General features: G+C 44.0%; 4 protein-coding genes across 7 annotated transcripts; 2 read left to right on the forward strand and 2 right to left on the reverse strand.

Moving 5' to 3' along the window:
• Positions 1 to 216: 216 nt before the first annotated feature.
• On the reverse strand, positions 217 to 1,631 carry ecm1a (extracellular matrix protein 1a). Its single transcript, XM_011609414.2, has 3 exons — positions 1,470 to 1,631; positions 1,140 to 1,399; positions 217 to 735 (listed from the first exon to the last, which is right to left on the reverse strand). Exons 1-3 carry the CDS (start codon positions 1,543 to 1,545, stop codon positions 532 to 534), a joined length of 540 nt encoding a protein of 179 aa, XP_011607716.1. The 5' UTR covers positions 1,546 to 1,631; the 3' UTR covers positions 217 to 531.
• Positions 1,632 to 5,823: 4,192 nt separating this feature from the next.
• Positions 5,824 to 9,944, forward strand: LOC101063516 (histone-lysine N-methyltransferase SETDB1-like). 2 transcript variants are annotated; one of them, XM_003969281.3, is made up of 9 exons: positions 5,824 to 5,915; positions 6,763 to 6,925; positions 7,562 to 8,082; positions 8,241 to 8,363; positions 8,696 to 8,897; positions 8,990 to 9,063; positions 9,184 to 9,374; positions 9,484 to 9,598; positions 9,709 to 9,944. In XM_003969281.3, the coding sequence occupies exons 2-8, from the start codon at positions 6,768 to 6,770 to the stop codon at positions 9,559 to 9,561; spliced, it is 1,347 nt and encodes a 448-aa protein (XP_003969330.3). In that variant the 5' UTR covers positions 5,824 to 5,915; positions 6,763 to 6,767; the 3' UTR covers positions 9,562 to 9,598; positions 9,709 to 9,944. The 2 variants fall into 2 exon arrangements, with proteins under 2 accessions (XP_003969330.3, XP_029700820.1); XM_029844960.1 differs by lacking the exon at positions 5,824 to 5,915 and adding an exon at positions 6,467 to 6,582.
• Positions 9,945 to 10,139: 195 nt separating this feature from the next.
• Positions 10,140 to 17,049, forward strand: clk2a (CDC-like kinase 2a). 3 transcript variants are annotated; one of them, XM_029844958.1, is made up of 13 exons: positions 10,140 to 10,464; positions 11,249 to 11,430; positions 11,554 to 11,833; positions 12,899 to 12,989; positions 13,818 to 13,884; positions 14,075 to 14,191; positions 14,282 to 14,448; positions 14,933 to 15,027; positions 15,103 to 15,229; positions 15,304 to 15,386; positions 15,514 to 15,593; positions 15,688 to 15,778; positions 15,883 to 17,049. In XM_029844958.1, exons 2-13 carry the CDS (start codon positions 11,249 to 11,251, stop codon positions 16,069 to 16,071), a joined length of 1,569 nt encoding a protein of 522 aa, XP_029700818.1. In that variant the 5' UTR covers positions 10,140 to 10,464; the 3' UTR covers positions 16,072 to 17,049. The 3 variants fall into 3 exon arrangements, with proteins under 3 accessions (XP_029700818.1, XP_011607715.1, XP_029700819.1); XM_011609413.2 differs by having other exon boundaries at positions 10,141 to 10,464; positions 15,100 to 15,229; XM_029844959.1 differs by lacking the exons at positions 10,140 to 10,464; positions 11,249 to 11,430; positions 12,899 to 12,989 and having other exon boundaries at positions 11,695 to 11,833; positions 15,100 to 15,229.
• A 1,989-nt stretch (positions 17,050 to 19,038) lies between these two features.
• Positions 19,039 to 21,799, reverse strand: dnajc8 (DnaJ (Hsp40) homolog, subfamily C, member 8). The gene is made up of 9 exons (XM_003969279.3): positions 21,529 to 21,799; positions 20,979 to 21,080; positions 20,736 to 20,792; positions 20,531 to 20,597; positions 20,349 to 20,443; positions 20,171 to 20,242; positions 19,989 to 20,080; positions 19,795 to 19,870; positions 19,039 to 19,651 (listed from the first exon to the last, which is right to left on the reverse strand). The coding sequence occupies exons 1-9, from the start codon at positions 21,595 to 21,597 to the stop codon at positions 19,529 to 19,531; spliced, it is 753 nt and encodes a 250-aa protein (XP_003969328.1). The 5' UTR covers positions 21,598 to 21,799; the 3' UTR covers positions 19,039 to 19,528.
• Between the last annotated feature and the right edge of the window lie 1,020 nt (positions 21,800 to 22,819).

Below are 22,819 nucleotides of genomic sequence, written 5' to 3' on the forward strand. Positions count from 1 at the left end.
ATGCATTTCTATCGCATAAATTAGACGTATACTGTAGATTTCAGCCAACGGTTACCCCTGGTGGATGTGTGGCTTATCACAGATGGACTGTTATTTAATCAAAGCAAAAGAAATCAGACAAACTTTATTAGCATTTTCCTTGTTAGAAATAGTAAATATCATATTTTATTTTAAAGAGGTAGACTTTTGGTTGTTAGTCAAATATCAACTGCTGGATTTTTTTTATAGGAACCTTTATTTCTCTTGCAGACAGCTGTTCGTGTTACAGTGGATGCATTCAGAAGCAAACTGTGCATTAAGAGTGTCAACATATTGCTATCAAAAAGGTGGTAGTTGCTGCATATGATAAACACAACTAGCCATCTCTATCATCCTCCTACACACACACACACACACACACACACACACACACAATTTCATGAAATGCCGAATTGTACATGAAGATCTGCAAACACCACGTAAAAAGTTTCAGTACAATCTCTTAATCGTCGACACTTGTTGAGTTTTTAGCTGGATTTGCGGTTTTCACCTTTAGCAAGTATTTGCATCAAAGGTGAAGCCTGGCTCCTCTGGGAGCGCGGGTGCAGTGTAGCCTGCAGTTGGGCTGTAGCTCCGTTTAGACGGCGCCCCGTCGAAGCACAGCCAGCGTGCGGCTCCGCTCTGTTCGCAGCAATGATACGCAGTCGTCATGGTGGCATATTCTTCCATGCAGAACAGGGCCAGAGCTTGTTTCCACTGCAACAGAAAACACAGTATTTGTCTTAGTGTTCATACATTTGGACTCAGTGGTTCTTTCAAACATGCATGTCAATAGAACAACAGCAGCAAATCATATTAAGGCTTTATAATTTAATTCAAATGTATATAATGTGCTAAAGAAAGAGAAGGTTGAAGCAGATGTTATTAAAATAGGTCTTTACTTTTAATCTGATGAGTCTTTCAAATCAAGTGGGATAAAATTGTTTCAAGATATGACACAGTTTACAGATCTATTGAGCTACAGGCGTGTTTACTGATGTATTAGCAATTAAATCCTTCAACATAATTATCATTCAAAGTAAAGTTAGGTATTCCTTTGCGATTTACAGTGCTGAAGTCTATTTCTTGGTTGAAAAGGTGAAAATAGGGGACAGACTCACAGCTTGTTGGGCACAGCAGAGGACCTGGGTATTCCCCTCTGCTGCCTCACCAGCGCAGCACTGAGCGAGCCAGGACTCCATGCGATTGATGGCTTTCCCCCGGCGCCGGAAGTGGCTGGCACCAGACTTTGGGAAGAAGTTGGTCAGGTATCTGGGCCGAGCGTCGCCGCTCTGGCAAATATCACTGAGATTCTCACAAGTGGGCAGTGCAGGTGGGAAAGGAATGATGGGTTCCCCGAGAGAGTTTGCTTTGGCCTTTTCTGAAATAAAGAAGGCAAAGTCAGAGGAAGCGATGTTACATTAACCAGCGAAGGATGCAGAATAAATTACCTCCCATGTTGGTGCTGGGGAGAGTCAAGATCAGGGCAGTTATCCAACATCCCGTGAGGCTTCCAGTCAGAATCATGATTGCGCTGCTGTCAAGCTCGAACCTGGATATTAAAAGATTGAGACGACGTCCAGCTTTATATTATTGTGTGGAAGGTTGGTTGTGGGCGGGAGCTGCTGGGAAATAGAGGCTGAATTGGTGTGAAGTGGTCTGTGTGGGGGGGGGGTGACAAATGAGATAAGCACAAATGAACTGCGTATGTGAGCGAGGCACAAATCAAAGCAGTTTCTTCTTTTATCAAAAGAAAAATCAGAGTTACACATCAAACCTGACCACACAGAAATGGAACCGTGAGGAACAATAAGCACATTTCCGCTGTTGAGATCACATTAAACTTAACTGAAATCACTTCATAACACTTTATTATCTTCGTACCAATTAGGATTGTAGTGGGTTGTTTTGCAACTTTTAAAAAAAAGCAAATTATTTAGGGATCAAATATGTTATCTGTGCACCAGTGAAGAAAAAAACATCAATATATATGTCATATATTTATCCAGGCAGAAGAAAATGACAATTATCCCCATTAAGAATCAGTTACTTAGTTAATTGTATAAAAAAAAGCCCCCATTCCCCATATATATTCTGATATGTATATTGTATTCACCCTCTGTACTATGTACAGGTACACAGGGGCCGAGTATCCATTTACCTGGATTATTGTAAATATACATACATCCTCTCTGTATATTCCAAATTCTATTCTATTCTATTCTATTTTATCTTATTTTCCTCTGCATGCTCTGCTGTTGTTGCACTTTAAATTTCCCCGTGTGGGGTTTATGGTATGAAGGCCAATGAAGAAAGCCAAATACTAAAGCAAAATATGTCAAACCGGCAATATCTATAATCCAATCTGTCGTTAAATCGCTCAATATTCTTCTTCACGGTTCAGCACCTGAAATTCTACCAAATGAGTGCAGCACGAAATGTCCTTCATGCTGCAAAACAAGACGGTTGTATTGTTTCAACCTCGTCCTTGAGCGGGCAGCACGTTCATCCAGCAGCCATAAACGTGAGGGGGGGGGGGGGGGTTATCTGGGCAGAAGAGGGAGAAAACAGAGGAAAAGCTCCACTTGTTTAGGAGGCTAGCAATGTCTTGTTGACAGTTTCCACTGTGGGATTGACATGATTCAGGACGAAAACCCTTCTCACCTGCATTTCCCAGAGCCCAGCAGAGCTGAAGGTGGACTCCCACGGTCTCTGTTTAATCACTGACTGTGCCTTCTGTTATCAGAAGATGGTTGGGTCCTCAGCATCTGTGGCCTTGAGACACCACAAACCAGTGAATCACACTGGTTCCTCACTTCCTAAGGGTTTTTCTGCTGACATTCCTGCATTGTTTTTGGTGACTTTTATCTGTGCTTAGTAGATAATATGTGACTTTAAAACATCGAATTGTTTTGACTTTGAGGAGTGTTTTTAGAGTTTAGGGTTCATCTCTGAAAGCACTTGGATGAGAACTTTCAACCCAGATTTCTGCAAACTGTGAAAACAGATCCCTGAATTTTCTCCTTGTGGCTCTAACTTCAACCTAATTCAAATATACATGGACTTTTTAGTTGAGTTCCCCATATTGAGGCTTCGCTCTTGTATGTAAACGTTGCTGTATCTTCCTTTATTTTGGGAAGTGTGGACACAGTCTGTTTGACTGAGAATATTCACCGACGTGCTCTTATAATAACAACAACAATGTTTGCTAATGTAATAATAAGTAAAGTATTAGTAGTATTATGTATTATCATCGCCGTTAGTATTATTGCTGCAGCAGTAGTAAAGACAGAGCATTATAACTCTGTTCTTCCAATATTTAATGAATGTGTAAAAGCATCCACAGTTTAGGATTTTAGATGAGGACCCCATGGCCTGTTACCGGGATAAATATCAAGAACCATTAAAATATCAGATGGCCCCGAGCATCGAGATCAGACGGCAACACAATGCACACCCCTTTGTTGCTGCACGCTCAAGACACACACTTCAGACACACACTTCAGACACACACTTCAGTCACACACTTCAGACACACACAGGAAGAGTTGTTCTCAACTCACCTGCGAGTGCTGTAGATGAATGCAGTCAGTACTCTTCAGACCAACCCAGAGTGTTCTAGCTCTGCCACTTTCCCCCACATGTGTTAGCCAGAGAGAGAAGGACCTTCCTGGATAATCACATGTGTGGCGGGTTCACTTTACCTCCATCCTTTGCTCCTCAGGCCTCTTCTTGTCATCGCTACTGCAACAATCTCCATATTGAAGCAGCAGGCTCAGTTTTCACCCCGCTCTTCAATCTATCTGCACAATTTAATTGCTAATGCAGCTCCTGTTCTCTCTTCCTCCGGCGTCTTAGTTTTCTCCACCAGACTCCCTCTCCTGTCCAGGTTTACCTTTCCATATGTGTTCAGCTCCCACTCCCACCATGTTTGACCTTTTAGGCTTGTATACTGCACGACTTCATTTTGTTAGGTAGCAATGCCGGATTGGTGTCCGGGATTAAGGCGCTCCTGTTCGGAGAACAAAAGCTCTGAGGTGTTTGATTCACTCCTGAACTTTGTGGACTGTTATTCAATTCCTGCTTAAGTATTAATAAAGTCTACTTACCAGGGGGACGTTGCAAGGTGCAAGTGTATGCTTGTGTATCTTGCATGTGCATGTGTGAGACAGCAGGAGCTAATTTGTGGGCTGTTCATTGTTCCTGCGCTGATCCAGCGAGAGAGGGGACATCCAGGACTCTGGGAACTGATCTTATGGAACCCCGGTAAGAAGGAACGAAGGTGTAAAATGCTATAACAGCTCTATAAGCTCTGGTTGATGGTGGAAGGACATTGGGATCACTGGTGACGATGCAGATTGGTAAGTTTATATTTAAATGACCCGATTTAGCCTTCTGATCTCTTTTATCGCTATTTTTAAGTTAGGTTCATGTCATGACACAGGATGTCTGGTTTTAAATGAGTTCTAAAGTGTAATAACCCCTGTATTTGTAATTCAAGGAGCGCTACGTTACATAGTATGCTGACGCTTACGTTCTTAGGTTCACAGTAACCTCGTCTTTGCTTGGCTTTATCCAGACCTATGGCTTTAAATCAACATCTGCAGCTTTTGCGGGGCAAATGTGCGCATGTTTAAAGAACTGACAAGGATACGCCATCACTCGTCATCATCCATTGGCCAAATGGACCAGAATCCGCTGCCAGCGGTGCCGTTTGAGGTGGACGTGGACCTGGGCTTTGCTCTCTTCTTCCTCTTTGTTCTCTGTTTTTTCCTGCTGGTGACAGTGATGAAATGTGCCCAGACTGTGGTGGATCCTTATGGATCCATCTCCACCTCCACATATCAGGAGGAGCAGATCACCTGAGACCTGAGAGGTCAGAAACAGGACTTTTTTGAAATTTAGGATTCAAGCACAAGTTCATCCAGTCTCAGTGAACAACACTACGGACTCCCAAAGACATCTAAATTCCTATTTTAGAAATTTTTGTTTGTCCAAAGATGAAAGATTATTAAATTTGTAATAAAGTTAATAAAGTTGTTTAATTCCTAATCACATTGCTCGTATGGACGACATCGGTCCTGGAGGAGGAATCCAATACAGCAGCAAAACCCACGGGTAGAAGCCACCAATGAAATGACCAAAAAACTGTAAGGAAAAGAGTGGGAAATAATAAAGATGACAATAAAAATACAGTTAAGGGGGACTGTGTCAAGAAAATCACATGATAGTAAATACTTTATAAAAACAGATACATCTCGCCTGCTCAATGTCATAAAGTAGAGACCTCGTCCTAGGTGGGTACTTGTTATTTTGATTTGTTTTATGTTTTATACAGTATATGTTATTGTGTTGATGTTATATGCTTTTATAACTGAATTATTTCACCGTATAGTTGTAATTATGGCTCATGTTTTAATTCCGGTTGCTCCTTCTGTTAATGTGGGAGCCTCAATGGTAGTTTATCCCCCATCATTTAGTCTCCTGGGTGACAGTCCCAGTGTGACATTGTGATTTCTTCTGAGCTGAGCTGATTTCTAAAGTGGTGACAATGCACAAGGTTTGTTTTCAAGAATATATTTGAGATATACTAAATTCATTAAAATGTATTCATTTTAATGAATTTAGTAGCTCTAACTTCAACTGAATGTAAATTTTTAAAATAAAGGATTATGTTTTAAATACGATATAAGGCGAAAAATGAAGGTGAAAAGGTGAGGTATTGCTACAATATATCACTTTTATTTAGATCTTTATCATTTTCTTTATACGATGCATCCAAAAAGGCCTGTTGGATGCTTCTTTGGTCCATAGGGGGCAGTAGCGCGGCTGGTGCGACTCACACAATCAGACGAAGAAGATAATATGTAAACTACAAACTCTCCGGACTAAACAAGGTAAATATCCGAGTTCCAACTTTATCAGGATCTAACGGATCTTGTGCAAAATAATCATTTTCTGCAACAACTGCTATGATTTTCGATAAATTACATCGCATCAGCGTTTCAGCCGGGGTTCGAGATGCTGTTTATTAAAAAAAAAAAAAAAAGGTGTTTTAGTTCATCAAGGTGGTTGACAGAAACATTGCATATTCGGGGTGGATGATTGTTTTTCGAAGTTTTGAATAAGGTAACGTTTTAAAACTGCCTGACCCGCTGGTCTCTTCCATCCCGAAACCCAAGTTTCAAAGTCGTTCGTGAAACTTGTGTAAGTTATTGAGTTCCAAAAGAAATTCAGCCCATATAATTTGATATGAAGGAATGATTCATGAGTACGATCATACGAGTCTTGACTCTTAAATTCTGTAAATTTCCCCGTTGTGGGACAAATAAAGGAATCTGAATCTGAAATCCCTGGACAGTCCCGCAGCACGTGTGAGGGTCCTTGTGTTATAAGGACAGGGGACAGGACAGAAGACAGGGGACAGGACTGGCAACAGGACAGAGGACAGGGGACAGGACTGGCAACAGGACAGAGGACAGGGGACAGGACTGGCAACAGGACAGCGCCTCTATTTCTAAAACTTCAGCTGTGAGACTAGCTGGATTAAAGAAGCAGCGGAGGGTGAAGAAAATAATTTTGCATTCAAACAACATCAAGACTGTTAGAAATGATGAACAGTAAATGGAAATAGTGGAAATAATTTAAATAAAACACTGGTCAGGGGTGTCAGTGAGCAGAAAAAGCTTCTCTTGACATTCGCAGGACACCAAAAACCCAAAGTGATGTGATGTTCTGCTGCAGTGATTATGGAGGAGCTGGAGATGACCACAGAAGCCTTCCAAAAGTGGATCAGAGTGAACCTGAAGCACCAGGTCTTCATGGAAGTGGAAGAGAAATTCAAACTGTTGCAGTCTCTTTTGGACAGGAGGGAGAAACTGTCTGCTCACCTGCTGCAGCTCTGCAGGTCAGTGTTTCTCTGTGCCGTTAATTCTGGGGTTGTAAATTTGATTTGAGCCACCATTTAATCCACCTTTTGGATTCTTGTAAGTGTTGTAAGAGGAAAACCCGTTTGTTTAAAACCATAAAGGTGCTTGGTTTCGCCTGAAAAGTGACTTCTCCCACTGAGAAGAGTTCAGCCCGTCTATTTCTAATGATGCAGCTGTTAGATATTGGATTACCGGTACTTTGAGAGACTCGATTCCTTTTCTTGATGTAACGGTAAAGGGTGATCTGTTTCCTCCGAGTCCTCCTTCACTTGGAGCATGGAGGTGGGTCTGTCCTGACCAAGGTGCTGGTCTTGTTCCCAAATCACATTCCCTGATTTAAGTTCTGGAGTTCTAACATCAAGCCAGCAGGTTTGAGGCACCTGTGAGATGGTCTGGGGGTGTGTGCACGTGGCCCGAGTGCACCAACGCGCTCTCGGCTTGGCTGCCAGTCGGGTCTCTGGGGGTTATTGGGGCCGTCTCCAATGGCAACATGCTGAAATCAGTTCTGCTTCTCGATGCGCTCGAGGCCCCGAGGTCGAAGCACCCATCAGCGTGTTGTTGACGGTTCTGGCTCTGGTTCTGCTCTGGTCCTGTTCAAATTTTCATTTTTGCAGGTCTGTTGCACGATGCGAAGCTCTTGTGAAGAAACAGTACTCTTTTCTGGGCTGGGAATACACAGAACCGGATTCTGGTGATGCTCAGAACGCAACAGGTGGTGAGGTCTCGTCCATTAAAGAGAAACCACACGCAGGTGTGCTGCCACAGGGCTGGGAGCATACAGGCGGAAAAGTCACGCCTGACAGGCAGCCGGTGGTTCTCCTGACCCGACTTCCTCCCTGTGAACTCAGCTCCTTATCCCTGCCGGCATCACAGATCCCCGGCAGGGGGCACGAGTCCTCTAAGACTTCAGATGAGGACGAACCGCAGGAAACGGGCGACTCGGATGTTTCTGTGTCAAGTTTTATCACTTTGCATAAGAGGAGAAAACGGGAGCAAAAGGATGAGAAACTGGACACGAGCCCTTCGACAGGTTCTGAAGGCACTGGAGCCGTAGGATCTGTCCAGAACAAAGCAGGTATCAAACACAAGGAGAGGAAGATGATGGAAGTAACCACACGACCAGCCAGCAACAAAGGTACCGTTCTCACATCTGAAAAGGGAACCCCCCTTTTCCAGAACCTTGTGCTCATTTATTAGTGAGGTCCTCCTCAGGTCCTTTGAAACCAGCTTTTTTGATCACAGTTTCAAATCCGTCTGTTTAAAAACCAATATCCACTGTGTGCACGTCATTAGTAAAGTTCAGGAGTGAAGCGTGTCGCAGGGCTGCAGGGCAGATCTGCGTGGGCACGAGTGTCGTAGCCAGGAGTCGGGACGCCGGCTGGCAGCAGGGCAAAGTCCTGAAAACAGTAACAAATGGTAAGAAACACTTTTAAACTCAGCAGTACATCACATAATACTGGTAAAGACCATTGAATGGAGAGTTCTGGACATTTTAATATTTCTATCAATTAGACTGTGTAACATCAGATACATTTGACTCATTTTGCTACTGTAGAATTGATATATGAATATATTAGGAGATTATACATGATTTCAATGAAATCAACAGTTACAAGAAGGTTCTATTGTATTCAAATGTCAGAGGAGAGGATCCTGTTGGGACTTGTGATTGAAATCTAATTGTAAATTTAAATGACATTGTTCAAAAAAGGTTTCTGAGATTGGGATTTTTGTACTTTCTCTTGCAGAAGATGGAAGCGTCAAGTACAAAATTGGGTTTGCAAATAAGAGCCGGAGTTTAGTCTCTGGTCACCATGTGGCGTTTGAGCGGAGACCCAGGCTGAGTCAGCTGAAGGTCGGCACGCGTGTGGTGATGGAGCGCCGAGACGCAACCCCCCAATATTCCACGGGAATTTTAGCTGAGCTTCCCAGCTGGAAAAACCGGATGAGGTCTGTGCCTAAAGCAGAGACTCGAAAAGATGCGGACTGCGTTTGCCTAAAATTCTCCCGTCGTCATGACGCCATATGTGCTTCATTTTCAGGTTCCTGGTTTTTCTTGACGATCACACGCCGCATTATGTGGCTTTACCGCTGCTTCACCTGGTGTGTGACCAACGTAAGTGAGGTGGTCTCCACCCACACGCACCAGAGGACCTCAGCTGGCTTCTCCTCACCACAGACTTCATTCTTTTCCTTAAAAAAAATGAAATAATATTTTGTCTTTTCCCTTCGACAGTGGCAAACCCCCTGGAGGAAATAGCAAACGAGCAGCACAGACGTTTCATGATGGAGTATATAAGGGAATGGCCTTTTCTGCCTCAGATTGCCTACATGGTTGGAGAGACAATTAATGCTGAGCTTAGTGGAGCCCAGCAGGAATGTGTGGTGGAGGTGGTTGACTGCAGCTTAATACAGGTCCTGTTTCTGGTCAGTACCTGCAGCCACGACACATTTATTCCAGATATTTCAAGCACATCTGTGGTGTTTTGCTTACATTTCTGATTTAGATTGACCGTTGCTTGGCTGTCATTTATAGAAGGATCAACAGAAGGACTGGATTTACTGTGGGTCCACACGCTTAGAAGACATGATGAAGTTGAGGAGTATTTGCTGAAGAAGAGAAATGCATTCTTCATGCACTGCAGTTGAAGGTAAAATCATTTTAACCACACAAAGTTATGCAGTGGTTCTGTGGATCCTGCTGTTTAATCATATTCAGTACATTTCAGCCGTTCATCTCTATTTCTTTGTCATTTTGCAGAACCATCCAAACCGGCCCAGTAAGAGGATCCTTAGAAGGGAAACTGCCACGGCTGAACCAGGAGCCCTGGTCTCCTTCATCCAAATGGGCTATTTCTGGTTTTAACTGGTCAAGATGTCATAAATAAATATCACCTTACAGTCATGTTACAATTGCTTTAAAAGTACCTTCATAAAAACTGCAGATTGTTTCACTTTAGATATATATTCATGTTAAATAAAGTAGCCAGCAAAAAACCCATTTGTCTTTATTCCACGTTTAATTTTAAGCACAGTTTATGCACATTCAACGCAGTCGCTTTAGCTCCAAGTCAGTAAAGAAAACATGCAAGGAATGACAAGTTTTGCGCTGAGAAATGGCAGAATCAAGATGGAAAATTGCTGCAACACTTGGCAAAGTTGGATTCCAAGTGGACAAAGATGCGCGTTAATAAGCACAGCCGCTGCTCCGGTTCTGGCTCTAACCGTGGAGGGCAGAAGCGGCACCGGCGGTGTGGGGCTGCGCAAACGTTTTATTTTTGACTGCTGCTGTTGGGTTTGAGCTCACCCGACGTGTGCATGTGTGCAAACAAGCCCGAATTAGAGTTTGGCGCAGGGAGGCGCCAGCGCCACCATTCTGAAGACTGAGCGAAGGAAGGACGGAAGGCGGCTCGCCTGCTAGTTTTAGAGCTACGAGCTAGCATTCACTACAACGGAAACCTGGAACGCAAATACGGATTTCTTGTGGGACAGGCGTACGGGTCTCGCTGCTAAAACGGTAAATCTATGCTTGGAGCCTATCCCCGTGGTAAAGTAAGCCGTGCTTGGAGCTGGCGCTTGTTATGGCTTGTTTGGAGAGCGGCTGCTCGGTTAGCCGCGGGACGCTAAGCTAAGATGGCGGCGAAATTATTTACATTAGCCGTTGCTGCTAGCGGAGCGTTCGGACAAGTTCCTCGGGGGAAAATCGGCCAAGTTAACGTGGCGATGACGGGAGAGCAGGCAACTATTGCGTGACACTGCAGAAGGCTGCAATTCCCGTTGGAACCAAACGTTGTAGCGTCTTTGTCTGTGGAGCATCGTCTTAGTAAGCGAGGAAAAGAGCTACGCGGTTGGGAATACTACTGGAACACTATGGGAATACTACTGGAACTCTCCATCTTCATTTACGGAGTGCTTGGATGTGTTGTCTGATTATTCTCAGTGGTTGACAATAAAGCCAGCCACTGTGTGTGATGTTTACGAAGAAGGGCTGTTTTTTCCGGCAACCGCTGGTAGTAAATACGGATTAAAATAAAGAGAATCCTTTGGTCGCTATGATCTGTTCCAAACTCTCTCCAGCGCTTGTGAAACGCTTTTAAACGACCTGTTTCCCACTAACATTGACCAGTGTTTGGGTGGTTGACTCTTTTAGAATTGCACCAAACCACCCTGATGTAGTTTGGGGTTGTTAAACAGATCAAATCAAAGTGACCAACTTGCCTAATGATCCGTTTCAAATGTGTCTGTATCATTCTACTCACTCTTTGCTCCTTTCCTCCCCCTAATGTGTAACGACCGACTAGATGCCTCATAATCGACGGCACTCGTCTACAGACCGAGACAGTAGGAGCAGCTATCAAGACCGCTACAGAGACAGAGGACGAAGACACCGGCACCGGAGGTCGCCGACCTACTCCTCCAGTAGTGACAGGGACAGGAGGGGACGAGGTTACCGACAAGAAGGAAGCTATGCACGCTCGAGGAGGTGTGTGTGCACGGAGGCCTGGAACCAGGGGTTCATTCCTCATTTTGTCAACCAAATGCATAAACGCTGTTTATGAGGCTGAAGTGAAATGCCTTCCGTTGACCGTGTTGTGTTGCTCTGCAGCCGCAGCTACGGCAATCGCTCCGTGGAGCACCGGCCGTTTGACAGAAGATGCTGGGAGGGATACAGACGCTTGGATCACAGCCGGGATCGTGACCGGGAAAGAGAGCCCCACGGAGTGGCCGAAGGTTACTACCAACGCGACTTTTCTCCAGACATGTACGACTACCGGCGAGGCCGCGAGAGGGATCGCGAGCGGGCTGAATCGTACCGGAGGAAAGGCAGCAGGCGTAAGCACAAAAGAAGGCGGCGTAGAACAAGGTCCTATAGCCCATCGTCCTCGGTGAGTACAGCCTGGCCTTGGATCGTGTCTTAACTCTCTTTTTCCTCTCCTCTCCCCCTTCTGCTCAGCCCTTTTTCTGTCCTTCTCTAACCGTTTTGTTCTTGCAGCTCTTAGCATCGGTAAGTAGTAAAATCTTTATGATTTTTTTTTTTTTGCTCGGTCAGGATGGGTTTTTTTTGTTTTTGTTGTTTTGGTTTAAATGGGCATTTCTAAAGTTAGCTTTTGCTTTTGGCAGAGCATTTTCATTTTTATCCAGATAATTTTCTCTCGTTAAATCTCAGCGATCTGCTTGCGTTCAGGACAGACCCGCCACAATGATTTTAAGTTTTTCCCCCACTAACGTCTAATCTAGTGCCTACGGGTTGACAAACCAGAGCATGTTGGTTTCTCACACTTTCTTTTCCTTTAGACGAGGCCTAAACGTGTGTCGTAGCATTTGTTCAGCCACTTAGAAACATCATACAATTAGACTGAAAAAGTGAAAATGTTCTTCCAAACCACATCAAACCTTTAGGTTTATCCACCAAGTGCTAATTTCTGTAATAATTCATTAGCATTTGACATGTTTTAGCTAAACTTGTATTGTGTGGGTCATGCATAATGTCAAACTAACGAAGCAAGGATTGAAGTAGCTCTAGCATGTTTGATACACATGGCCCCTATTTGATTTTCCATAAATCAGTTAGCAACAGTTTTGTGTTTTACGATGCTACTGTTTGATTTGGATTGTTGCGTTGATGAATGGATATGCCGGTTGCTTCTGTGTTTGTAAGCAGCTGTGGTTTATAAGTAGAGGGGGGAGAGGAGCAGAGGACAACATGTGATCTTTGACTTGTTCCCTTGCACTATATCCCTATCGTTGTATATTTCCTTCACGTGGTGTCATGCGTGAAACGCTCCATGACCACCAAACCCACCTACAACCACAACTACTACCAACAACACCCTCCTCCTCCCTCCTCATCTACCTGTGCCGCCTGACAACATGGCTGCGGTTGCCCCTGAAAACCCCCTGTTTCCTCTGGTTGTCGTGACGTGCTGATGGCGATTTGGGTGTGAAAACAGCGGAGCAACAGCCGGACGAGGGCACTGAGTGTGAGGGACGACGAGGAAGGGCACCTGATCTGTCGGACTGGTGACGTCCTGCAAGAGAGATGTACTCACTGCCACTACTCTATCGTAACCCTTCTCCATATGAGTATTACTGCATAGAGCTTATACATGACATGGGAGTGCCTGGTGAGGATGATGATGATGATGATGATGATGCCGTGCTAGAATGCTCTTCGCTCTTGCTGATACAGCAGGGTGGATTGCAAGAACGTGGGCGATATTTAGAGGGGTGGTAGATCCTTCTGCCACTCGTGCTACGATTATTAAACTGTGAAACGTGTCTGTGTTTCACAGGTTTTTTTTGGATTTTCCTAAATACAAAACCCCAATTGTAGCTGTTTGTCTTCTTGTTGCATTTCAGATAAAGAATCAGTACACCCCCCCCCCCCCCCCACCCCCCCAAACACACACCCAAAATGGAATTCAAGAGAACTTCTTTTATCTACACTATTTTTGGCTGTAATTATGTAGACCTCCATGACAAACGTAGTCCTTTCTCACACACATTCATATCAGGTGAGCTTAAATGTTCAGCAACAGTCCACACCCTGTTCTTGCACATCACCCCCATGCTCCTTTGGGCAGGAGGGTCACACCAGGAAGCCCCTGAATTGGTGATCAAAGAAAAGGACCATTTCACATTTGTTCCCTTATTTTCCTGAAGCGTGTCCTAGTCTTATGTTTGGAATTATCGTAGTTTAACGGCCAGTTTAAGTAGGCAGCCATTTGAAACGGGGACGGGCGCTCGGCTCGATCAGCCCGTCTTCACTTTTACAATATGAAGTTTTCCCTTAATTCCTCATTTCTAATGCCCCCGTTCTTTCTGTCCTTGCTCCCCCTCTCTTCCTTTTCTGTCTGGATTGTGTTGCAGATGAGATTGTTGGCACTTTGGGTGAGGGCACCTTTGGCAGAGTGATGGAGTGCATCGACCACCGCAGGTGTGTGTCCACACCCACTTAGATGGGTCACGTTTTTACATCGTGCTGAAACATCACTGCATCAATCGTTACAGAGTTTATTTCTGAAGCTTCTACCAAAGATCAGACAGGATTTAGTTGGTGCTCGTCCTTGAGATTTACAGGTGCATCACACCTTCCCCATCATCTCCTCATCCTGTTACGTCTTTAGGGGAGGAGTTCACGTTGCTCTGAAAATTATCAAGAACGTGGAGAAGTACAAGGAAGCGGCTCGTCTGGAGATCAACGTGCTGGAGAAGATCAATGAAAAGGATCCTGATAATAAATTGTGAGTTTCTAACAGTTTCTTTGTAATTTCCTTTAGTGATGAATGATTTTCTTTGTGCTCTGGATCACAATCATCACGTTTATCTTCCAGCCACTGCGTGCAGATGTATGACTGGTTCGACTACCACGGACACATGTGCATCTCCTTCGAGCTCTTGGCTCTGAGCACCTTTGATTTTCTAAAAGAAAACAACTACCTGCCGTACTCGATCGTTCAAGTGCGGCACATGGCCTATCAACTGTGTCTTGCTGTGAAGTGTGAGTGTTTCAAATGGTTTCTAGTTATCAAACCCTTTAAATCACAAGGCAGCTTTACCCACACCGCTCAAAAAGTAAAGATCATCAGAGTAATTCCAGTCTGGGACACAGCACCGGGACATTGACCTGTCCCGTCGACTGAATAACCTCACCTGGGACAAGTGGGACAGACACCAGGTGAAAGGAGACGAGAATTAACGTTCTTTCTGGCTCCTCCTCATCTAGTTTAGCATGTTCCCAGAGGTGTGGGGGGGTCCCAGAGGTGTGGGGGGAAGCCAGCAGCGTGCTCACTAACTGAGAGCTGGTGGAGCCCCACGTTATTTATCAGTATTTGATTTACTCTATTCTTGGAGCAGTCTGTGGTATATTGACATGTTATTTGAGCTAAAGGCTCAATAGGAGAGCAAAAAATAAAGAAACAATAGTTCTGTAAAATGCATTCATTGTCTAAACGGTCGTTTTTTTAATTGTTCTTTTTTAATAGTTCTCCATGACAATAAATTGACACACACAGACCTCAAACCTGAGAACATCCTCTTTGTCAATTCTGACTTCACGATGTCCTACAACGTAGAGAAGGTGAGACGTGGCCAAACAGACGATGAGAACCTCAGTCAGTCGACTTTTGCTAATCGTGTTTCTGTCGCTCAGAAGCGAGAAGAGCGAACGGTGAAGAATACGGGAGTCCGTGTGGTCGACTTTGGCAGTGCGACGTTTGACCACGAGCACCACAGCACCATCGTGTCCACGCGACATTACCGCGCCCCTGAGGTCATCCTAGGTAACGGTGGCGTTCGGCTGCTAACGTTTGCAGACGCCTTCTGGGCTTTCCTTCACTCTGCTCTTGTCCTTCAGAGCTGGGCTGGAGCCATCCCTGTGATGTGTGGAGCATCGGCTGCATCCTGTTTGAATATTATGTGGGATTTACTTTGTTCCAGGTAAAACCCGGATCAACCTGGGTCCTAATGACACTTAATTAAACTCACACGCGCGTTACTGTGACGCTCCTCGCATCCATTTCTGCTCATTACCATTCTAATTATTCTCTGCTCGTTTCACTCTTAGACGCACGACAACAGGGAGCACTTGGCCATGATGGAAAGAATTCTGGGCCCGGTTCCGTCTAGGATGATCCGAAAGACGAGGTAAGACAGGAAATAACCGCGTGCGTTGTTAAGACAGGCACGTTTAACGGGCTGTTCTGTCCAATAAAACGACCTTTGACTTCATATGTTAAAGGAAGCAGAAGTATTTCTATCGCGGCCGCCTGGACTGGGACGACAACTCTTCAGCGGGGAAATATGTCAGAGACAACTGTAAACCCTTACGGGTAAGAAAGGTCCACGGGACCGGCTGTGATGGCGCTGCCAAACCGAATTCTTCATTTCTTCCTTGTGTCTTTGGTGTTCTTATTTCAATCCTTTTCCCCGCCAGCGTTACTTGTTATCGGAGGCCGAGGAGCACCACCAGCTGTTTGACCTCATTGAAAGCATGCTGGAGTACGAGCCTTCCAAACGGCTGCTGCTGGCTGACGCCCTGAAACACCCGTTCTTTGAAAGAGTGGGCTTTGGCGAGGCAGCGAGCAGCAAAACCTGGGAGGCTAATCGAGACATCAGCCGGTGACACGCACAGCACCAAAGACTGAACTGCAGTCTTTCAGAAGGCGGCGCCAGTGAACTGTTAATAAACCGGGGCTTTGTCTTTTCTGTCATGTGTTATTGAAGCATGAAGACTTTATTTAATCTCTGCCGTATCCTCCTGCAGCCCCAGACAGCTGGGCCACACGCTCCGGACGGGACAAACCTGGAGTGGCCTCAGCCATCTATGCACCCGCTGTTTTCCATTCGACTTCAGAAGTAGCTTTCTCGGTTTCGTGCCTCCATTCGCCGTTTTCAAGCAACAAAAGTTTTCATCTTTTTAAAAAATGATACGCAGGCATTACAAACAAAATCCCCCCCGGACAAGAAGTGTCTTCCAATTCTGAGGTCAAAGGAAAGAAAAAGGATCTTTTACACGAATGATTCTCCAAAAAAGGACAAATCATTTGAGGTGAATTTATTTCCGACTGAGAGGGTTCTTGAGTTTGATTTTGTCTGGTGTCCAATAGGAAAATCCCTTATTCAGAGTTCCAGTTCTTTGATGTGTTGGCCCTTCTCAGGAGGTGGTGATGGTGATTGACACTCCAGGCACTCTGCAGGGTCTCCTAGTGATGTATGTTTGTTACCTAATGCAGTGCTTTTGGGCTTTGCATATATATATATATATATACACACATATGTGTGTGTGTATATATAATGGGGTGGGATGTTATGGGTGTCAGGATTATTGTAATATGTTGTTGGTGGCAGTTGTAGACGTTCTCATACCCTTTTTTTAAAACACAAACTGCCTTCTGTGACCCCAAGTCTCTCCTGAGAGGGGTAAGCACAGCTCCTGGTGGGGCCAAGAGCCACACGGTCCTTGACATAAGTTGCAGTAGGTCATGTCTCCACCCCATGTGTAAATATTTTTTTTGTATGAAAATAAAGGATATGAAACTGTATATATGTATAATTATGTAGAATTAAATAAAGACCTCCTTGCCAAAGGCTCATGTTGGAATTGTTGCGCCTCTGGAGTTAAATGTCTTAAATTCTTCTCCCCCCCCCCCAGTCCATTAATCAACTCTGATGTTCCCACGTTAGATGCTAAAGGTTTGAAAAAGAAACTAGGTGATTTTACAAAAGCTACAAAAAGGAAATAATCCCACAACTTCTTTCTGTTTGGGCCCAAAAGTTCCAACAGGTCCAGTTGCTAATATCTGACCTCTTTGTTGTGGGACGGTGAATTCAGACGTGTTGGGTCACAAACTATTTTGGTAGTGAACAAAATTCAGTTTTTCCTGGTTAAAAATCAGTAGCGGAGGATAACTAGCAGGATTTCTGGCCATAATAAGTGAATAATTAAAGTACTTCTACATTATTGTATTAGCAATAGCAGCTAATAGCAAGTGAAAATGTTAAACTGGGTGGGACTAATGTTCTGAAGTTAGACTCGGCACCTGTCGCAGCAGACGACAGGTGCTGATGAGTCGGCGTGGCAGGAAGTTGCTCCGTCTGTTGGCGCCCAAATAATCCCGCTCCGTTCCATTCTTTCCTCTCACATAATGGGATTATTCTGCCAGGAGCTCCAATTCCAGAGATCAATGAATGACACGAGAGCTCGAACGTGGCTCCTCCGGTGCTTCGAGGCCTCAATGAAGCCATTTTCAGAGGTCGGGAAGAAAATCCTCCTCACGTGTTCAAAAACCTTCACGCACACACACACACCAACACACATTCTGCTATGAAAACAGATATTTTTACAAAATGTAGCAGAGTCAACCAGCAGAAAGTCAGCGTGCGTACGTGCTTCTGAATCAACGCTGCATCGTAACAATACTCCAAATGTAAACAATCTATAAAAAGCAGCTGCACATGTTGTCTCGGAGAAGCCCGGTTAATGAGATTAACTCTTACGTCTGCGGCTAATCCAGTCTGACCATCAGCAGCACAAACGTTAAACCCTCAAAAGAACAGCCAGTGAGGGATCGTGGGGGAGCACAGGAGGATGGACTCAGCGCTGCAGTGAGACAGCAGGTAAGCACTGATGTTCTCATCCAGACACGCAGGATCCGCTGTCTTCAGGTGAGGGAACCAGGACTGTGTGAGCTGCAGAGGCCTCCTGCTGTGTTTGCAGATCACAATCATTTCGGGTTTGTTGTGCGGGACCAGGGATTCCACCTAAACGCGCACGTCAGTAGAGCTTCCATGGATTCCATCATGTCGCTGGGCGGCCCCCTGAAGCAGTTCACCAGCTACCTGTCCGGAAAAAACCCCAAACCCAAGAGAGGGGAGGCGAGGGCGGTCCGCAGGAGCAGCTTCAGCCGCAGGAGGAGCATCAGCAGGAGGAGAAGTCTTCCCTGCAGCAGCCAGAAGGTGCCAGACTCGTGGCTCAGAGTCTACCAGGATGAGCTGAAGAGAGAGCGGTAAAGCTGGAATCAAAACTGTAGCTTGTGCTGTAGTTCATGCTGATTTAGAGGCCGTTGATAAAGTCTCTTGCCCTGCTCGACCATGTGCCTCTTGTTAAAGGAAACGGCAGCAAGCTGTGCTGGCCAAGAAAAACGCAGAGAAGGTGGTCAGAAAGACCCATTTCAGGAGTCACCACTGTCTGCCCAGGGTACGCCGCCATGAAGTCAGAGGCACGTTTACAGCTGTGGATGGCAGTGATCAAATGTACTGTCTTTTCTACCCGTGTCAGGCCACACCTGCCAGAAAATCTGCCAAGGATGATTCCTTCTTCGGGGCCTTCCAAGGTCTCAGTCTGGAGGGGCTGATGGGAAGCAGTAACGGCCGCTGCTCCTGGAGACCAGTGTAAAGTCATGTGAGACGTGATGCCAAGGACAGTCGGGCACATCGAGGAACGAGGTTTTGAAGCCTGGACGGCGCCGTGGACATCGTACCGAACTTTGTGCTGAAGTGTTACATGTGAAAATCTTTCAAATACATTTGTTCATTCTTTAGCTGTGTGAATACTTTGAAATGTAAAAAGCAAAGAATGTATACAGCAATCAGGTGTCATTATTCACAGTATTTAATGTACACAGAAGACATGCAGGACTTGGATGGGAGTTTCAGACAGCCATGACCAAACTTTCCATTTCCAAAGGTGGAACAGTGATATTTTCCTGTTGTGCTGTGATTTGACAGACTTCCGCATTGTTTTAGCCTCCGAACTTAAAATAATTCCATTTCTATCATGAAAGTTCGACACTCAGCTGCAACAACGTCCAGTAGTTCAGGCTGGTTTAGTCAAAATGTTATTTTATTATGATGGAAAGAAAACCAACAAAAGAAATCAGACATTTCTGAGCAGGTACAGGTTTGTTTGTCTTCAAGGAGCCGTACGTGGATCTGCGGACAGATGTGTAGAAAAAAAAAAAAAAGAGTAAAAAAAACAGGTCTGCCAGGATGAGAAGTCTGCACACGTCCAGCAGACCATCGGAGGAGCATACACAGAACGTGTGTAATGACGGCAAAGTGAAAAGTCCCAGTGCAGAGCATCAATCCCTCTGCTCCATCTTTACTTTGGGGGGCTTCAGAAAAGACCTGTTCTTTTTCTCCTTGCTCTTCTTTCCTTGAGCCTGGAAGGACCTCCAACTGTCCACGCGTCCATCCCGTGACTCCTTTACATGGGATAGGAAACACACACGCTTAAGGTCATGCAAACACCAGCGTTTATCCATTTCTATTGTGTATAAACAGGTAAAATAACCAGGTGTTGGTGTATTTCATTCTTCATAGTTGCTAAGTGACTTGTGGAACACACCTCAAAGTTCTTCTGCCATTCTCTGTCCCGCTTTGCTTTCTCTGCTGCCTCGATCTCTTCCTCTCTTGCCCTTTTTCTGGAAAAACGTCAAAAACCAACGATAGCGTGAGATTGAGCTTAAACACACAATAATTTCATTTTGTAAAAGATTAGGCAGCAGGGAAGGTGATTAATAGATTAATATAATAATTTACCGTTCGTGCATATCCTTTGCCTCCCTTTCTTTCCTCTTGATTTCCAGCTCTGCGAACAGCTTCATTGTCTGTTTATACACCGCCTGACTGAACTGGAAGTGAAAATTGTATATTTACATTCATGTATAACCAATATATTCATTTAGATTGCTCCTGAATGCCCTTAAACTTTAGAAACCTACTACTTCGGGGTCATCCTCCTCCATGTCCAGCGGTTTACCTTCTTTCTTTAACTGTTTTTTTTTCTCCTTAACCTGTCAAAAGAATGTTTTAAAGAATTAGAAGATTCACGGATCTAAGATACATATGATCTAAGATACACATCATATGGAGAGACTGGAAGAGTATGGGTATGCATACCATATGCTCCACATACTCTTTTCCTGCGTGGATTACATCTACGATTCGCTTTTTCTGTTCTGGATCGAGGAGCAGTTTGTAGGCCTTGTCCACAGCTAGACAATAGTAAAGTTTTTAGGTATTATTGGGAATATTTGCTGGCTTGCCCTGAAACTGACTGCATAAAACTAAAAACATGTTACCCTCAAATGCTTTCTGTGATCTGTCTGGATCATCCTGATTTTTATCTGGATGGACCAAAATGGACAACTGCAAGATAAAAACACCAAATATCAAGACTGATTATACACAAAGCAGCAGAAAACACTCGGTATACCACAAATGAGACATATATTCAGACATATTGCTTTAGATCAAAGAGCCCCTGATTTTCCTCTTTATGCTTACCGCCCGGAATCGTTTCTTTAATTCGTCATCTGTTGCATCGGGATCAATTTGAAGAACCTTAAAAATATTTACGTGATTATTAAGGTTCTTCAACAACATTCATGACACTCACAAACACACATGGAAAAAGACTTTTTATGTTGACTGGGTTTCAAATCTCAATATTCTGCAACATCGACCTGAATGACTGTAAAATGAACACATGCCGTAGTAATAATTGAAAATACTGGAAAGTGGACCTACTTCAAATGGATTGAGATTGAAGTAGGTCGAGCCGGGTCTGAGGAGCCTGTCAATCTGCTGCTTGGACGTCAGAACCGAATCTCTCTTCTCGATCTGCTTCACCTGAACACAAGAACCAAAACACCCCCTCAAATCTGTCTCCCTTTAATGCTAATGATCTGGTTCTGGTTCTCTGCTGAATTAGACACAGGGTTTAGGAGGAAATCAGGATTTACAGACACATTTATACCGAAACGCGATAAATAAGGTGGATTCCAGTGGATAAAATGCCAGTACCTGTCTTCAGAACGGTTTCTGCTTTATGGAACATCATTCTAGAGCATTAAAAAAAGCAAACCTAAAAACTAATACTATTAAAACCTTAACAGTCTGGTCAAAATGCTAAATAAAGCCGAACCCACTCACAAAACATTAGCTCATTAGCGTTAGCTGAAGCTCATGTTCACAAGGCCTCAAGAGTAACGACATAATAAGCAGACTTTAGTTGCCGTTGGTCGATGTTTCCACAACCACAATTTTCAATCCACAAATTCTTCTTTTTTGACCATACCTCCGAAATAAAGTTTTTAAATAATTCATCCGACATACTATGAGATGATTCTCCTCCGGTGGCCGCCATTTTGGTACTAGTTTATTAGTGACGTTCGGCGTCACGTTTCAATGCTATTGTTGTTAGCCGAGATTAAAGCAGTCGTAACATATCTAAAACACCATCAACGACTTAAACTAAAGAGAACGTTATTTGCAAAATGGGCCGGTTAATGTACTGTGACAAAGCCTCTAATCATTACTCTAATACAAGCTAGAAACCGAAATTATTTTGAAAAATTTGGAATTAAGGTACCGACTTCCGTCCAAAAGACACGAATGTTGGCTTTCTTAAAAAATATCGATACCAATCTAAACTTCAAAATTAGAAAAAAAAACTTATATGTGAAAATATATTTATTTATCCGTTTGTCTATATACTTTAACGTAACTTTTGATATTGTCTATATACCTAAGCGTAACTTTGGATATTGTCTATATACCTAAGCGTAACTTGGGATATTGTCTATATACCTAAGCGTAACTTGGATGTTTATGAGGTTCAGAACATTAATGGCAGCTGCTTGTTTTGTTCAGAGCTACGCTGCTTTAACGCCTCGATGAATAACTCGGTCCATAAACCACTTGACCCGGGTCATCGGGGCCAGGAGCGCCTCACTGTTCCAAAGTGATTGGAATTCTGGCTTTTTGGCTGCCCTGATCTAATATAATTCATTACTAAGAATAATGTATCACGAGTAAAATAAAGTATGGATGTAGAAAGAGTATTATATGAAATGTTTAACATTTATATGGATTTATTTGTATATTGGCATACTCAAAATAAAGCGCAATAGAGTAACGTAAAACAGTAAAAGGCAAACGTTAATGTTTCCCCCCCCCCCCAATCATATTTATACCAATATATCGCGCGTAAATGATGACATTTGTGCCCTTTTCTCTGATTTAATTCGGATATCTTACATGACTGTGCAAGGTCTCTAGTGCCTCTCTAGCTTTAGTCTCGGGCTGTCAGGGATTTCAGACGTAAATCTCACACAACTCTAATTTTAAGCTACATTAACCGTAAACGCATCTTTACAATTTATCTGCCCCATTTTATCCCAGATTAGTTTATCTGGACAAATAAACTCAACATGACTTCAGACGCTATTGACCAGAGGGGCGGGTCTTGTTGATCGGCCACAAAAGCATTCCGATGTGAAAATGTTGCTTCTACACGATGGTTCCACTCTACGTTTCAGATCCCCGACAATATTGCTATTTTTGTATTGATGAGAAGTAAATCAGTA

The sequence above is a fragment of the Takifugu rubripes genome, chromosome 12, assembly GCF_901000725.2.
Source record: "Takifugu rubripes chromosome 12, fTakRub1.2, whole genome shotgun sequence".
In the NCBI taxonomy this organism is placed as follows: Eukaryota; Metazoa; Chordata; class Actinopteri; order Tetraodontiformes; family Tetraodontidae; genus Takifugu; species Takifugu rubripes.

Bases quoted from the DNA above. Each gene is read 5' to 3' on its own strand.
- LOC101063516 (XM_003969281.3), top strand. From the start codon at position 6,768: ATGGAGGAGCTGGAGATGACCACAGAAGCCTTCCAAAAGTGGATCAGA. The intron at 8,364-8,695 runs GTAAGAAACACT...TTTCTCTTGCAG, and splicing joins CCTGAAAACAGTAACAAATG to AAGATGGAAGCGTCAAGTAC. The intron at 9,375-9,483 runs GTCAGTACCTGC...TGTCATTTATAG, and splicing joins TAATACAGGTCCTGTTTCTG to AAGGATCAACAGAAGGACTG.
- dnajc8 (XM_003969279.3), bottom strand. From the start codon at position 21,597: ATGGCGGCCACCGGAGGAGAATCATCTCATAGTATGTCGGATGAATTA. The intron at 21,081-21,528 runs GTATGGTCAAAA...TCTTGTGTTCAG, and splicing joins TTAAAAACTTTATTTCGGAG to GTGAAGCAGATCGAGAAGAG. The intron at 20,793-20,978 runs GTAGGTCCACTT...AATATTTTTAAG, and splicing joins TCAATCTCAATCCATTTGAA to GTTCTTCAAATTGATCCCGA.
- clk2a (XM_011609413.2), top strand. From the start codon at position 11,249: ATGCCTCATAATCGACGGCACTCGTCTACAGACCGAGACAGTAGGAGC. The intron at 14,449-14,932 runs GTGAGTGTTTCA...CTTTTTTAATAG, and splicing joins ACTGTGTCTTGCTGTGAAGT to TTCTCCATGACAATAAATTG. The intron at 15,230-15,303 runs GTAACGGTGGCG...CTTGTCCTTCAG, and splicing joins CGCCCCTGAGGTCATCCTAG to AGCTGGGCTGGAGCCATCCC.
- ecm1a (XM_011609414.2), bottom strand. From the start codon at position 1,545: ATGATTCTGACTGGAAGCCTCACGGGATGTTGGATAACTGCCCTGATC. The intron at 1,400-1,469 runs GTAATTTATTCT...TCTTTATTTCAG, and splicing joins CCCCAGCACCAACATGGGAG to AAAAGGCCAAAGCAAACTCT. The intron at 736-1,139 runs GTGAGTCTGTCC...TTTCTGTTGCAG, and splicing joins TCTGCTGTGCCCAACAAGCT to TGGAAACAAGCTCTGGCCCT.